This window comes from Oryza brachyantha, chromosome 5, assembly GCF_000231095.2.
Source record: "Oryza brachyantha chromosome 5, ObraRS2, whole genome shotgun sequence".
In the NCBI taxonomy this organism is placed as follows: domain Eukaryota; kingdom Viridiplantae; phylum Streptophyta; class Magnoliopsida; order Poales; family Poaceae; genus Oryza; species Oryza brachyantha.
Window position 1 is genome coordinate 15,488,264 of NC_023167.2, and position 16,518 is coordinate 15,504,781.

Below are 16,518 nucleotides of genomic sequence, written 5' to 3' on the forward strand. Positions count from 1 at the left end.
TGGATCATGGCTGTCGTACTTGTGTGCTACTGTGTGGAATTCGGCTTTGGGCAGCTGTTAATTTTAGCCACCATCGGCGGCGGCGGCCGACGTGCTTGAGCCGTCGCCGCCATATGTGTTGCTTTCGTCCTTGATGCTTCTGGCATGTTGTTGGGTAAGTACGTACAACGGCTGATACTGTAAACTACTAGCTTGGTGACTTTAATTTATGCATGTTTCTTTTCGAACAAGAGCACTCCAAAAAATATCTAAAATTAATCTCTAAAACTGAATTTTAGAAATTAGATTAGAAAATATATCTCAAACAGATTACCAAATACATTCATAATATTTAGACTTGCCTAAAATTACCTCACGTGTATCCTAAATTTGGGCAAAAATATCGGTTCCTAATACAAGTTATACATTTTTAGATTTCTGTTGGAAGTGTGTGTAATTTTTATGCCTAATATTTTTTTAGATGAACCCAATACAAGTTTTTAGATAGCAAAATATTAACATCCTCTTAGAGATGCTCTTAACCGCTCTTCATTTTGGCGATTCCTGGCGTGTCTACATGTTGGGTTCGACGTGAACTTGGAATGGAATGGAAACTTACTGGCTGCTAACCCGCTAGAAGCAGTAAATGACAAATAACAATTACAAATGTAAACTGGCCGCGTTGTTACAAACTGCTGTAATAGTAGATAACCATCCTCATTATCTTTTCACCTCTTCTCATGTTTATAAGAAAAAATTAAATTTTTTTAATCTTAATTTAGAGTAGATTTTAGAGATTTTTCGTCATAATATATTTTTCTGTTTTAACTTTTAGATCACGAAGAATACTTATATAAAAATTTTATTTACAAATCATTCTTCATTTGCAAATTACTGTTTTGGTCTTTTAGCTAAACAATAACCCTCTACGCTTGCAGTTGTTCACGAAGGTAGGCTTAAGCTTCGCCAATGTATGCCTGGAGGCAACATTGTGTTCACCAATAGAGGACGAAATGGTCACGAATCTGTTTGGATCCAGAAATTTTTTTCCCTTATCACATCAAACATCTGGACGTTAATTAGGAGTATTAAATATAGACTGATAATAAAACTAATTTTATAAATAAAGGCTATTTCACTAGATAAATTTTTTAAACCTAATTAATCCATGATTATCAAATGTTTACTGTAGCATCACATTCGCTAATCATGGCTAATTAGGCTTAATAGATTCATCTCACGAAATAGTTCAAAGTATGGAGTGTGTTTTATTAATAGACTATATTTAATACTTTTAATTAGTGTCAAACATTCGATATGATCGAGACTTAAAAAAGGTCCAAGGAACCAAAGAAGCTCCTAAGCTTCGCCAATGCAGGCCTGGAGGCACATTGTGTTCACCAACAGAGGACGAAATGGTCATGAATCTGCCGCCTGAACACACACATGCGAATTATTGCACGAGCCCAGAGGAAGGTTTCCAACCCTTAGCCCGGCCTGCAGAAGAAAACCTTGGAAGCGATCCGATCAAAACCAAACCCAGCCGGCTAAGCCAGCCCCAAGCTGAGTCATCGAACACACCCACCAAAACATGCCAATCTCAGCCGTCCATCGGCCATGATCCAGCGGCCACGTACGGACGACATTTTCTTCAGTCTATCACACCTAAAAAAATAAAGAGAAAAAAAATTAAACCGATTAAAATAATCACATGATGGGTAAACAAAAGTCAGGAGGATTCCTTCCAGGTTCCAACCCCTTCCCAGCTCTCGAACAACTCAACGCGCCAAACGTCTCACTTCCACTCGTATATATACTCCTCCACGCCTTCGTCTCCGCATCCAAACAATTTTTTTTTGCAGAATTCCATTTTCGTTCGATCGCAAGCGAGTCAGCAGCAATGGCCAACGCGAGGAACGCGGCTGCTGCGCCGTCGTCGTCTTCGTACTCCTCGTCGGCGTCCGACGGGGAGATTCTTCGGTCGTTGCACCGTTTGGCGAGGGATTTGGCTGGGGCCGAGGCGCCGGCGCCGTTCTTGGAGACGGTGTTCGCGGCTGTGTCCAGGCGGGCGAAGCTTCTCGCCGCGGTGTTCGATGACCTGCTCAGGTGCGGGCGGCTGCCGCGGTCGGCGTCGCTGTGCCTGCGCGAGGTGCTGCTCGTGCTGCAGCGGTTCAAGGCCGTGGTGGCGGACTGCTCGGCGCGCAGCCGGATGCGCCTGCTGCTGCAGGCGGACGAGGTGGCGGCGCGGGTGCGGGAGCTGCAGCATGACCTGGCCACGCTGCTGGATCTTCTCCCCGTGCCCGAGCTCGGGCTCGCCGACGACGTGGTGGACCTCCTCGCGCTCGCGTCCCGGCAGTGCCGGCGAGCTTCGCCGGCGGACTCCGCGGAGCACGAGCTGAAGGCGGGCGTGCTGGCGCTGATCCAAGAGGTGGAGAGGGAGATCGTCCCGGAGAGGGAGAGGCTCGAGAGCATCCTCGAGGAGGTGGGCATCAACGACCCGGCGTGCTGCAGCGACGAGATCGAGACCTTGGAGCGGGAGATCGGCGACCGCGTGGCGGAGAGGTGGACGTCGGCCATGATTGCTCTCGTCGGGCTCCTCCGGTACGCTAAGTGCGTCCTCTTCACCGTAGCCACGCCGCGGCCGATGGACTCCAAGGTGGATCTTGACGATGATGACGACGACGCCGACCCTCCGGCGCCGCCCATGGACTTCCGGTGCCCCATCTCTCTCGATCTGATGCGCGACCCGGTTGTGTCGGCGAGCGGGCAGACGTACGACAGGGATTCCATCACCCGGTGGTTCGGCTCCGGCAAGTCGACCTGCCCCAAAACCGGGCAGGTGTTGACCAGTTTGGAGCTTGTGCCCAACAAGGCGCTCAAGAACTTGATCTCGCGGTGGTGCCGGGAGAACGGCGTCGCCATGGAGAGCTCCGAGCCGAGCAAACCTGAGCCAACGCCGGTGGTGGCCTCCAACAAGGCGGCGCTGGAGGCGGCGCGCATGACCGCGTCGTTTCTTGTCAAGAAGCTCTCGGTCTCGTTCTCAACCGCCGCGGCCAACCGCGTGGTGCACGAGATCCGGCAGCTCGCCAAGTCCGGCAACGACACGCGCGCGTTCATCGGGGAGGCCGGCGCCGTCCCGCTCCTCGTGCCGCTGCTCCACTCGGAGGACATCGCCACCCAGCTCAATGCCGTCACGGCGCTGCTCAACCTCTCCATCCTTGACGCCAACAAGAAGCGCATCATGCATGCCGAGGGCGCCGTCGAGGCGATCTGCCACGTCATGGGCAACGGCGCGACGTGGCGCGCGAAGGAGAACGCCGCGGCCACCGTGCTCAGCTTGGCGTCCGTCCATTCGTACCGCCGCCGGCTGGGCCGGAACCCACGCGTCGTCGAGAGGGTTGTGCTCCTTGTGCGCACCGGCCCCTCCAGCACCAAGAAGGACGCGCTCGCCGCGCTCCTGTGCCTGTCCGGCGAGAGGGAGAACGTCGCTAAGCTCGTGGAAGCGGGAGCCCCGGAGGCGGCACTGTCGGCGATCGGCGAGGAGGAGACCGCCGTGGCGGTGCTGGCGTCTCTGGCCAAGCGCGGCGGCGCGGAGGCGATCGTCAACATCGACGGCGCAGTGGTGCGTCTCGTGGCCGAACTGCGGCGCGGCACGGAGTGGTCAAGGGAGTGCGCGGCTGCCGCGCTTGTGCTCCTCTGCCGCCGCGTGGGCGCCGCCGTGGTGGCGCAGGTGATGACGGTCACCGGCGTGGAGTGGGCGATATGGGAGCTGATGGCCACAGGCACGGAACGCGCGCGGCGCAAGGCCGCGTCGCTCGGCAGGGCATGCCGGCGGTGGACCGCCGCGGCCGCAGCCGCAGCCACGGAGCACCCCACAGAGTACACCACCTCCGACATCGCGGCTCCGGCAATTACAGCGTCGTGAAAATTTCCACCACGACCACATTAATTTCATAGGATCAGATAAAAATTCATTTTTTTTCCCCACACACAACGAATGCTTGTACAAAAAAAAGATTGTTTCTTGCCCTTCGAGGCTTTCACGATTCTTTGGTCCCTGGGCCAATTTCAGTAATTGATAAACTGCACATACAGTTATACAAGTTTCATTTTAATTTTCTTGTCTCATAAGAAACTCCAACAGAAAAAGAAATGTCACCAACTGTACCATCTCATTTCATTCCAGCTCCCAGTATTCAAGATGGGAACAAGCATTGCAATAATTGTGTAGTTGATGGCTTTGCAACTAGTAGGAACCCGTGATGAGTGCCTTGCTTGCTTGCTTGCGCTGCCGTGCAGGGGACCAAAATTGCCAGCCATTCCCGGCCATCCAATTTGGGGGCGAAAAGAAAGAAACAAAGCGATCGCACGCTACCTAACGAAATGGCGAATATGTCGCGCGAGAGATGGTGCAGCAAAGCACAAAACAGCTTGCAAATCACCCGGCTTTTGGGCTGAAAGGCCGTAGCTTTGGCCTCCGCAAGTGCCAGCCAGAGCCAGAACGCATCCCATACTGTTGATAGATATATCAACCTCATATCTTGGGTGGATGCATGTTCCGTTGTTTCAGCCACTGACATCGCTTGATGCAGTCCAGGCATCTTCATGTTTTTCCCCTTGACCAAAAGCAAAGGTGGTGATTGTTCGGTGTAAAACTCAGTACAACATATTTACAAATAAAAAATAATTTATAAATTAAAATTTTATGAGATTTGCTCCGGTCCAATAAAAAATACCTCGAGGTACCAAATCATTTCTCAGTATTGGATCTAGCTGAGTAGGATGTGTGTTGTTAGATCTAATAATGAGAAACGATTTGGTACCGCGACATATCGGTATTTCGATGTATTTTTTGTTACTTTTTATTGGACTGTAAAATTACTCAAATTTGATATATGTATTTTTAGTGATGTAAAATTTAAGGCCGGGAAATAACTTTTGTGAAAATTATAAAATTAACTTTAAATTTAAGATTAAAAATTTAAATTTTAGCTTATAACTATGAACGGAGCGAAAAGCTATTGTATTCCGTTATGTCTACTGGTCTATCTATGTAATGTAAAGTGGAGCGGTAGGAACTCAAAGTAGCATTGTACTAAAGGCGTCTGCTGAATGTCTGAATTTGATTAGTGTGGCTTGAGATGGGTGTTGGTCCTCTGGCTGTTGCGTGGCTGGAAAGATGGGCGTGTGGTTCCTTCCTGCTAGGGGAATTGAAGTGTTTAATCGGTGCAAACAATAGTATGGTTTTGTTTTGTCATGATCATACAGCCCTACTGCACTCTGTTTTGATAATTTCCGTCGTTTTCGAATAACAATAGGATCTTCTAAATATATCTTTAACCATTATTTTCTATTAAAATATAAGTAATAATTGATATTTGATTTTATTAAAATACACTTATGATTCATCTATACATATTTTACCAATAGTTTAAAACTATATATTATATATTTTAAAAGTTATTAATAATTAAAGTTTTATAATTTTGATCATATTTTTTTGTTCGTAATGATAAGAATTATAGAAGTGGATGGAGCATTTAATTACCTGCCAGTGTAAACACGCTTGACAGTAGCTTTCCACACCAGCCGTGTTGCTGCCTCTGATGATGATGCTCTCTCCTCTCTTCCTCCATAAATTGGGAAGGTGATAATGTTCTCAACCATACCAAATTACCAATCAACACAGTTAAAATTTTATTTCGCCTCTCGGAGTATATGGATCGTACTCGGACTTGTAAAATTTGTCCACTTGGACTACATCTAATCTGTGTCCACTAAGCCTGGAAAGTGTAGACGCTTCCCGTTACATTGACAAATGGCTAGACCAAATCACTTCAGAACTCATAAGGGGTCTGTTTTTGGAGCTTTAGATTCTGAGAAACAGTTCCTTGGTAGCCAACTTCTAAGAATCTGGAAAAACTCATAAACCCAGCTTCTACAGATTCTGGATTCTTATTTTATTTTCTAAAATTTATAACTATAGATTCTCAGAAGCTATAGATCGTTTGGGGCAGCTTCTAGCAGAAGCAGCTTCTGAGAAAAGTTGCAGCTGGAAGAAGCTCCTCCAAACAGGCCCAAGGTCTCATAAGGTGGTGTTGTTTTCTATACTACCTCCGTCCCATAATAATTTTATTTTTTCTTTTTTCCGTGTCTAACGTTTGATCATTCGTCTTATTTGAAAAATTTATGCAAAAACCTAAAAAAATTAGTCACGTATAAAGTATTATTCATATTTTATCATCTAGTAATAATAAAAATATTAATCGCAAAAAAATTTCAAATAAAACGAATGGCCAAACGTTAGAAAAAAAACGAAAAATAAGGTTATTATAGGACGGAGGCAGTAGAAAAGTTTTCTGCTCCATGCTTGCATACTTTTCCCCCAAATGCAGCAACTCAGGACTGCTTCTTCTTGCATATCTACTACTATTAAAGAGCACGTGCTATTAAGACGTACTAGTTCCTGGTTAAGTCAAGGGTTGTACTTGCAGTGCTACATGCAGCTATTGATTCTCATCGATTGGGCACTCATGCGTTCCAGATTGATCTGCAAGGTTGGATCGAGAGCTTCATGATGCTACAGTGTTTTTCTGTTCAGGGAGGGAGAGTTGTTAGGTGACGACATGTTTAACACGCCTGCATTTTGATGACAAGGACAACCGGCGAGGGTGTCCTCATCTACAAAAGGGTAGGTAATCAGGTAACCATCGCCAATGGCATGAACCGGAGAGCAATGTAACGTCAGATTATGTTCTTGCCCTATCCTTTTTCTTTCTTTTTTACATGACAGTTGATTGCTTATGTCTGGTTGTCTGAATGATTTTGCTGATGACCAGCTGAGGAAGGAGGTTAGTATCTTTTGTAAAGTGATATCCAATTAACTTGGCAGCATGAATAAGAAATGTAGGACAGTAGGAGCATCAAAAACACATTACACATGCCCTGGTGTGGTAAGTTTAGCTATGTGGTTAAAAGATATTAGAGAGGACAGTAATGTTACATGTAATTTGACTGGATGATTGGAGGACAAAATACAGGATTTAGGAGAAAGGGGTGATTGTTTTGGCTTTTTAGGAAAAAAAAGTCAAACGGCATATTTATAAACGAAAAATTATTTGTGAATAATTTTTTATATTCATGTTCTTAGTGATTTAAAAGTCAAGGGTGAGCAATAAACTATGTTGAAAAAAATCTCAAAATCAACGTTAAATTTAAATTTTAAATTTTAAATTTTAGCCTATGGGTATAAGCGGACGTGAAAAGATACGTGTCTGATGATGCAAAAGAAAAACAGGGCCAAACTTGGATTCGCTGCAGATTTTTCTTCCAAAATTCTCTAGTTTGAGCGAGTTGAGAGTTATGTTGCACTCATTTGACTTTACTCATGCGTGTAAAATTGTCAGACAGGAGAAGTTCCCTTAGAATTTCAAATTTTACACGATTCCTAAACACTGAAGGATACCCTTTGATCCAAAGGGAACATGGTTCCTTTCGAAAAGATGGGCACAGTGCCTAATAGCTCAGTGCAGTTCAGCTGGCCGGAAAGCAACGCACCAGACTCGACATAGACGGGTTTGTATGATCTTTAGGTATAAATTCAGCATTTCAGTTCGGTCATTTACTTATAAGCTGACTGCCACCTAACAAAAAAAATCTTGATTTAAAGCAAATCAGAAGTGTTCTCTTCTTATCCACAAGACAAGTACAAAATTACCTATCATGTTTTTTAGAGTTTTACTTCATTCTTCTTTTTATGCCACGAGTATTAATATCTCCATTCATACTATCCACCCCCACAACCAAACTGATACCTCGAGGTACCATGCAATCGTGACCGTTCGATCTATCATCACCAACGGTCAGGATTTTAGTACCAACTTGATCGTGATGTAGATAGCACGAGTAGGGATTGTAGTATCTCATGGTACAAAAGAAAAGACAGAAGTAAAGCTCTCATTTTTGAGATTTTTTTTAGTCTAAAAAAAAGTATCTCGAAGTACTGGTACCTTAAGATATCAAATTATTTCCTACTATTGGTTCTAGCTAAGTAGCATGTGCATCGTTAGTTAGACTAGAGCAAATCTCCTCATTTTTAACCTATGCACAGTTAGCCCAAATTGTCATCTCTGAACTATGTGTTTTCTTGTTGACAACTTGAAATTATGCGTCATGATAGGTCAAGGTATCACCCAAAAGATTTCGAATCAGGCTATTCCGCTTCCAGAAATTTCAGTTCAGATTTGTTTCACAGGCTGTTTGTTTGTCCAAATATTCAGACATGCAGTGCACTCCCGGGTATCTCAACTCGATCTCGATCCATTTGCTGATCATGAAACGAAAGTGGCAGATTGCACAGGAATTGCCCTGATTCTATCACGAAATGGACACATTTCAATTAAGGGCGCCAGTGCCATCAAATTTGATTAGTGAAGAGCATAGGGGATGATTCATGCTATCGTCCACAAGCAAGGAAGAACAGCCGCGCTGCAGGCTGCACTTCTTACCGGCGCCGATGGCGGCTTGAAATTTGAAAACTCATTCTGATTTTATTACTGTATCATGTGACCCAACACGCGTGAAATTTGGCGAGGTATTAGATTCATACTTCAGAGAAGTGCATGTGCATAAAAACCTGAGGCACAACTCTAGTCAGAATCCATCACTCCTGAAAAAAAAAAGTTTGATGCCTGAAAGCTGACGCTTCTTTTCCTTCATTCTTGGAGATAAGTACAGAAGTTCTACCGTATCAGCACGAAAATTAGTATCGAGCCCAGAAATTACATGCAGCATTTGCAGAAAACCGCATCAGGTATATTTTCAGTGTTTTGTTTGTGCCGAAAAGTTTCAGTAACTATATATCGCCAAGTGGGAGCAGCAGCTCGAGGGACCACGACACGGGCAGGTGCGTCTCGTCGTCAGCCACTTGCCGACGCAGGCGGCGTGGAAGGCGTGGCCGGCCGCAGCGCCCCAGACGCCGGCGCCTCTCGCCGTCGCGCATATCCTCCAGGCATATGGTGCAGCACCCGTGGCCGCCGCCGCCGCTGCCGTAGGCGATGAACCATGGCAGCCAACGCAGCTCGTCCGGCGTCAACCCGTCCTCCTTATTGCCTCTGCCGCTGCTTTCGCCGCCGCCACCGTCATCCGAGTCATCATCGTCGTAGTCATCGCTATCGGAGCGGTAACCACTCGAAATTTTATAGCAAAGATCAATAGAAATGAGTTCAAAACATTATCTAACTTATTCAAACCCCTCTAATCTCGTTGAGTAGATTCATCGCTGTGTGTGCCTACGTCCTACCAGAAAAAAAATGAGACCCCAAAGACAACGACGGTGGTGAAGAACAGCAACTCAGCAAGGCAGATGATGGGCGAGCACGAAGGCGAGGATCAATTTATGTGCCACGAAGGCCAAGCGGTGTCCTCATCCGATCTAGTACTAGTTATCTTGCCATGCGAATCCGAACGGTAGGAGGAAGCGGTGCTTTGGTGGTTAGCTAGTGTCTTCTTTTCTTCTTGGTGACAGGGTTGATAACTTCGACGTGTTGTTGTAAAGTTGGAGTTGGTATGTCATTTAGACCGACAAGATTAACAACGATGACACACTGTGCAAACTTAGAACCGGTCTATTGATTTGGTGAAGAGCTTAGCTTGGTCGTCTATGTTGGGCTCTGTCAAATGTGTTTTTTTTTTCTCTCTCTGATCTGGTATGAACTTTTACTCTACTTATATGAAATAAAATACAGTTCTGCCGGCTTTGTTTTTTTTAAAAGAAATCCAAATAGTAGAAGGATGTGGAGTTATTGTGTTTGCACGACGGCCCATATGCTATTAGGTGGGCGTACGGTCTGAAGGGCCCTTTCCACCATCGTTCTCTTTGTTGGCCCATTAGATCAAGGCCTGTTAGCCCAAAAAGCTGATTTCGTGCCCCTTTGGAATGGAATATTTGCATAGGAATTTTTAAAGGATTCAAATCCTAAGAAAATTTTACTAACTAGATTGTTTTGGAACATATGATTGAAACTAGCTAAGTTATTTTGGATTGCAATTTTATACCCCAATTCTTGGAATTTACACATGAGGCCCAACCTCATTTCAATTTTCTTATGAGAATTCCAATGCTTCTCCTCCCCTTTATAAATTCCAATGTCCCAATTCTATACCCCAATTCCATTTGAATTGCGAATGCTAAACTGGGGACTTATTTTCCTATGTCCCATTTTTTTCTCTTGTCAGATATTCCTTTGGAATATTAATTGTTAACCGTCATGCAATGGCATTTTCACTAGTCCTTGGGCATTTACCTCATTGTTTCGAGGAGGTTATGCTTCCATGATCATGTGGCATGCTGCGGCTAAATGATATATTTGTGAACAAAAAATTATAAATAAAACTTTATATACGTGTTCTTAGCGATCTAAAAGCCAAAACTGGAAAATAAATTATGATAAAAAAACACCAAAATGAACTATAAATTAAAAATTAAAAATTAAAATTTTGTTTATACGCATAATAAGTAAAAGAAAAATATGGGTGCAAGTGTCTCGGTGGACACGGGGCAAGGTACATAGGGCACACAACCCAACTGATGATGGGCCACCTGCGGATCTCCATGTCTTGCTATTAGGATCGTGTTATGTACGTACGAGCTTCTAAACAAAGAATTTGCACTTGTTATACTTATCCGCCTTCTAAATGATACTAATCAATGTAAGTTGTAAGTTAATTCTATAATTCCCTTAAATTTCATTCACTCGTAGAGTGGGTTATTCAAGTAAGTTTCTATAAAGAAACCCTTACAACACAACTGAATGGGTGGGAAATGAAATATTAATAAAAAGAAATTTTGTTTCGAAAAATGAAAGGTGATCACAGAGTGGGGTTAACGCAAGGGAAGAGGTATGTGTCGCTGCTAAGTGAGCGTAGCTCGGCTCATTAGGATTACTATAGTAAAATCTATCCATATGGGTTATAAGTCTTATAATTTAACACATACGCTCGCTTTTAGGACTATTTATCCTCTCAATGCTAGATGGTATATCTGTTACGATGAGGTACCTGTGGTGAAGATTGGTGATTTTATTAATCTTAAAATATTCCGACGTGGTGTTTTAAGGTGTTCATAGAGATGGTGTTAGGGTGTGTATATATGCATTCATTATGATGAGTATGCACATGTATGTGAGCATTTGCATTTATACTAAGTCATTACGCAATAAACAAATGTGTGTGCTGCATGCTCAAATAGATTTGCATCTCTAGTAGATTGGGCTAAATGCTATCCACTAAGAAAAAGGTAGATATCCAATAGACTATCCAAATGTGTTGCTTTTTTAATCTTAATTGTAAGATAAAATCTAAAAAATACCATTGATAAACATCTAAGTTTAAGAAATGTCATCGACGAGTGTAAGTTCTAAGAAATATCATTGTATAAATAAATTTGTCTGAGAAATGCTATCGTTATTAGGGTTCCGTCCATTTCTATTGTTAACTACATTGTTCATACTATAACACTTAACAAAAAATATTGACGGAACCTTAACGGCAATGACATTTCTTAGATAAATTCATTTGTATAATGGTACTTCGTAGAACTCACGCTCGTCGATAACATTTTTTAGAATTAAGTGTTTATCAATGACATTTGTTAGATTTTCTTTACTTGTAAGAAGTGCTTGTAGAAGCTAAATTATTAAGTCTCCTGGACTCCCCGTCCAGGAATTCATCTTGAAAACGTTAATACAACTATTTTGATATATAACCACAAGATATAGGAAATAAAATATGAAAAGTCTTGGAACATATAGAAAGGTGAAAATAAAAATACACGGAGGCCGTCCATAATATAGCTCTAATTTTAATTAGCAACTCTTTATAAGATTCTCTTGCCTCTCATCCCATCGTCATCTATAGACTTTTTACCATCCTTAAAAAAGTACCTCGGGTACCATACTTTTTAGTGTAAAAGTTTGATGAGCTATTTTATCATCCTTGAAAAATATCTCAAGGTACCTCCTTTTTAGTGTAAAAGTTTAGTACCTTGAGATATATTATATCTTTATGTACTAAAAATTTGTAATTTTTAACACCTTGGGATACTTTCCGAAGATGATAAAAATACTCAAATTTGATACCTTGAGGTGCTAATATTTTACTTTAAAATTTTTGATACGCACAGTACTTTTTAAGTACGTTAAAAATACCCTGCCATCTAAGCTTGAACTGAATTTGCATTGCATTGACCACAGGAAAAATTTTAAAAAAAAACATCACTGTACATGTCACATTTCCCCCATTTTGATTAGCCACTACGTACCGGGCCCCTCCACCTGAGAGATCGAGTCGACCGGAACCCGACGTCCCGACGGGAGCACGATCACACCGGGGCACGCATGCACACGCACACACACAGCGACCGCGACCAACCGCCCGCCAACTGGCTATCGAGCCATCATCCCTGGCGCGCGCGGACGTGGCGCCCCGCCCAACCAGCCCTCGATCACCGCGCGCATTCCCTCGCGCGAGCGCCCTGCAACCGAGCAACGGCAGCGGGTGCGGGGGCCGGCCGGCCTGCTTTTTCTTTTCCCTCGCGACGTCTCGCGTGGTTGCGCGCGGCCAGATCGGTGAGACGTACGACGAGGCGATCGTTTCCCGGCCGGCCGTGTTACCGAGTCGGACCCCGAGCGTTTCACGCCAGAGACACACGGAACGGTCCATGTGAGCAACGCAGCACAGGCAATCAACTTCGAGATGGAGAAAGCTCTGAATCCTGGCCGTAAGCGATCTCTAGCCAAGCCATCGTCAGTTTGTTGCTAATCCCGTTGGGAGTTGGGGACACGTGAACGCTCGTATGAGCGTGAACGCGACCAAAACCCGGGGAGAAAAGAACACAGACGGCGGGCACTTCCGACCTGACGTTGCAAAAGGCACTTTCGACATAAAAAACGAGAAAAAAGAAAACGTGTCTGGAAATGGTAACAGGTATGACGTTTTTTCTGTGTCAGTTTTGTCCTGCATGCTGCACCCAAAACAAGAGTTAAACAGGGTAGTTTTCGTCTCAACTACTAAAAATCGTCATCGATGAAAACACGTGCATTGGACACTCCGCACGGTCGATCGATTCTTACTCCAGGGGTTGATCTATGGTGTAACTCAATCCAGGTAAACTGAGCAACCTAACACTCACAGCACAACCTCCAGTTTCTCGTATCTGATGTATTGAGTTAGAGTTTTTTTTTCGAGGCTATACAAGGTTCAGGTGATCACGGTGTCACCCCTACCCATTAGCCATCGCCATGTCCTTTCTCACGGCTAGCACGAGCGAACTCGTCGTTGCACTCTCCTGTCCTCTCTTAGCGATGAGCCACCGGCGGTGGCTTTTCTCTTCTGTGGCGATGATGTCTACCACCACCGTTGCCTCTCAACTTCGGAATCGAGGTATGACACAGATTGAAACGGTCATCATCGAGCTCTCCAGTAGGGCCTAAGTGCTCGAAACAACAGCCTCAGCGACGAATCGACCTGAAGCTATGGTCATGACGTGCATTAACCATTACGACTCATGAGACGCACGTGCCCTCCGCAAGCCACTGGTGGCTCTATGGAGATACAGAAAAGTTTAATGAGATGTTCTCGCACTGATACAAAGGTCTAGGGACACTCGTCACGTTACCGCATCATGAATGCATTTATCCTTCTATAAATAGTTATCTCATATTTAAAAAAATTCCTACAAAAGTTCAATGGAGCCATATCAGCGACGAATCGATATAAAGTTATGGTCATGACGTGCACTCACCATTATAACTCATGAGATGCGCATGCCCTCTAGCCTCTCCAAGCCACTAGCGGCTCTATAGAGGCATAGAAAAATCTAACGAGACGATATGACGCTAATACGGAGACACGTTACAGCACCATGAATGCATTTATCCTGTCATACGTAGTTATCCCATATATTAAAAAGAGAATGCTGCAAAAATCCAAGCAGCCAGCCACAGGTGTCCAGCGAACCAAGTGTGCTGACCAGATGGTGAGCCCCACACTCCAGTGAGAGGAGAAAGGACAAAAAGAGAAGCAGCACCCGCACGCTCGCCAGCCTCGCCGCTATTTATCCCGCGGGTCACCGCGGCCGCGCTCTCGCCTGCTCCCCCCCCCCCCCCCCCCCCCCCCCCCCGCCATTCGATCTCTCCCTGCTCCACCACCACACCTCCTCCTCGTACAGAGCGAACAGGGCGGCGCCGGCGAGGGCGAGGGACATGGGCCGGCGAAAGTTCCGGCTCTCCGACATGATGCCCAACGCGTGGTTCTACAAGCTCCGGGACATGCGAGCGCGGGGCCGCGGCGGCGGGGGTGCAGGTGCAGGTGCAATGCAGCCGCCGCTGTCGTCGTCGCCGTCGACGTCGTTGATGAGGGGGAGCGGCAGGTCGGCCCGGCAGGCGGCCGGCACGCCGAGGCTGGGGCTGGGGCCCTCCTCGTCGCTGCCGCACAGGGCGTCGTACTACTACACCACCAGGGACAGGGAGCCCCCGCCCCCGCCGTCGCCTCCGCCACCGAGGGGCGTGGATGATAGGCTCTCTTCCCTGACGCTGTCGCCGACGAGGAGCCGCAGGAGGCGGCACAGGGTTGGGCCCGTCAGGCTTGGTTCGACGGAGACGGATCGCGTCGAGCTCGTACTGGCGCCGCCACCCGGCGAACACAACGACTGCCACTGCGTGCGAGGGCAGGACCAGGAGCATGTGGCTGATGCGTCCGGAAGCTCCCGGCGCCGGCGCGACATGTTCATGCAGCGTGATGGCGGCCGGGGAAGAGAGTTCGGGCGGCGGACGACGGTGGACGTTCCTGAGGTGAACACCGTCGATGTCAAGGTGATCACGTCGGACGCAGACATAATCATCGATCTCGGTGGCGACGACGATACGCCAGAGAGGGTGCTCCGGCCTATCATGACCAGGTCGGCGAGGAAGAGGCTCGACTGGTGCGAGCAGGCGGAGGTGAAGCACGTCGACCTCGCCGAGCTGATGACGCCGAGAGCGAGCTCTGCCTCGGAGCAGAGCAGCACGGGGGGCAAGCCGAGGCGCTCGTCCGTGTCGTCGAGGCGCCGCCTCAAGACGCGCACCAACAGCCCGCGCCTAGCCGCCTGCAGGAAGTGCAAGCCGACGGCTCGGCCATCGACGCTGCCGCAGCAGCAGCAGCAGCCGCCGCCGCCGCTCGCGGACAGCTTCGCGGTAGTGAAGTCGTCGTCGGACCCGAGGAGGGACTTCCTCGAGTCGATGGAGGAGATGATCGCCGAGAACGGCATCTGCGGCGCCGGCGACCTGGAGGACCTCCTCGCCTGCTACCTCTCCCTCAACTCCGCCGAATACCATGACCTCATCGTCGAGGTGTTCGAGCAGGTCTGGGCCGGCCTCGCCACTGCCAGTGGCGCCATGCCATGAGAAAACGCCAAGAGGTCATCTCACCCTCACCAAGCCTCCATGCATCCTCATTGATTGCTGCTCGGTGAATTACTGAATCCCGCCATCGATTACAGTACTTCACTAGTTTTAGTTATTTGACTTCTAGCTAATTGTTAATTAGCAGCAAGAAATTCTCCATAAACAAAAGAAATAAGATCGATCCAAAAGTTTGGTTCTTTTCTTGCTAGGTGATTCTTCCTCATCTGTCAGTTGCTTTCTTCAGCGTCACTCTTGTAAACTGTAGTAATGAGCTGCACTGCACTGCATCACCAGTTCACTACTAGCTAATTAATACACATAATGATTAATCGCCAGTAGATTTTTCAGCTACTGCAAGCCTTCCAAGATTGTCTATATCCTGCAAAGAAAAAAAGAAAGAAAATCCTTGCCTTGACGCCTTGAAGCCCGGCTGGTCAGGACGTACAGTAGGCTGAAGAAAATGTATGCTTGGTACAGGCGCTTCAGAAGGACAAACTACTGATTGTTTTGATCCAATCCACCGTAGCACACGTTCTAATTAGGTTCTGTTTAGTTTTCAAAAACTTTTCCCAAAAATATCACATCGAATCTTAGGAGATATAAATGAAGCATTAAATATACATGGATATTAAAACTAATTACACAGTTATGGAAATTGTGAAACGAATTTTTTTAGCCTAATCAGGACGTGATTAGTCATAAGTGCTACGGTAACCAACATGTGCTAATGACGGATTAATTAGACTTAAAAGATTCGTCTCGTCGTTTTCAGGCGGAATCTGAAATTTATTTTATAATTAAACTACATTTAATACTTCAAATATATGTTTAAAAATTTGATGTGATGTTTTTTAAAAAAATTTTGCAATCTAAACAAGACCCTTAGCTGATGCGTCGCTGTACTTCTGACATGATAATATCCATGTGGATTTGTACGGCTTCAGATCGTTAACATGTCGGCGATGGTAATGTAACCACGTCTTAATCCTTGTGTTCTTGAACCCCTAGTAGCAGGGATCTTGGTGACCCGTGCAAGTCACCAACTGTTGCAACAACTGGCTACTACCTCCGTCCCGAAATAAGACTATTTTTCAATTTT

General features: G+C 45.9%; 2 protein-coding genes across 2 annotated transcripts; both read left to right on the plus strand.

Annotated features, from left to right (window-relative positions):
* Positions 1-1,748: 1,748 nt before the first annotated feature.
* On the plus strand, positions 1,749-4,088 carry LOC102722498 (U-box domain-containing protein 16-like). The gene has a single exon (XM_040524159.1). The coding sequence runs from the start codon at positions 1,880-1,882 to the stop codon at positions 3,902-3,904; it is 2,025 nt and encodes a 674-aa protein (XP_040380093.1). The 5' UTR covers positions 1,749-1,879; the 3' UTR covers positions 3,905-4,088.
* A 10,075-nt stretch (positions 4,089-14,163) lies between these two features.
* On the plus strand, positions 14,164-15,627 carry LOC102722774 (transcription repressor OFP2-like). The gene has a single exon (XM_006655347.2). It carries the CDS (start codon positions 14,241-14,243, stop codon positions 15,417-15,419), a length of 1,179 nt encoding a protein of 392 aa, XP_006655410.2. The 5' UTR covers positions 14,164-14,240; the 3' UTR covers positions 15,420-15,627.
* The last annotated feature ends 891 nt before the right edge of the window (positions 15,628-16,518 follow it).

What these genes read in the sequence shown, in the direction of transcription:
- LOC102722498 (XM_040524159.1), top strand. Translation starts at nt 1,880, where the DNA reads ATGGCCAACGCGAGGAACGCGGCTGCTGCGCCGTCGTCGTCTTCGTAC.
- LOC102722774 (XM_006655347.2), top strand. Translation starts at nt 14,241, where the DNA reads ATGGGCCGGCGAAAGTTCCGGCTCTCCGACATGATGCCCAACGCGTGG.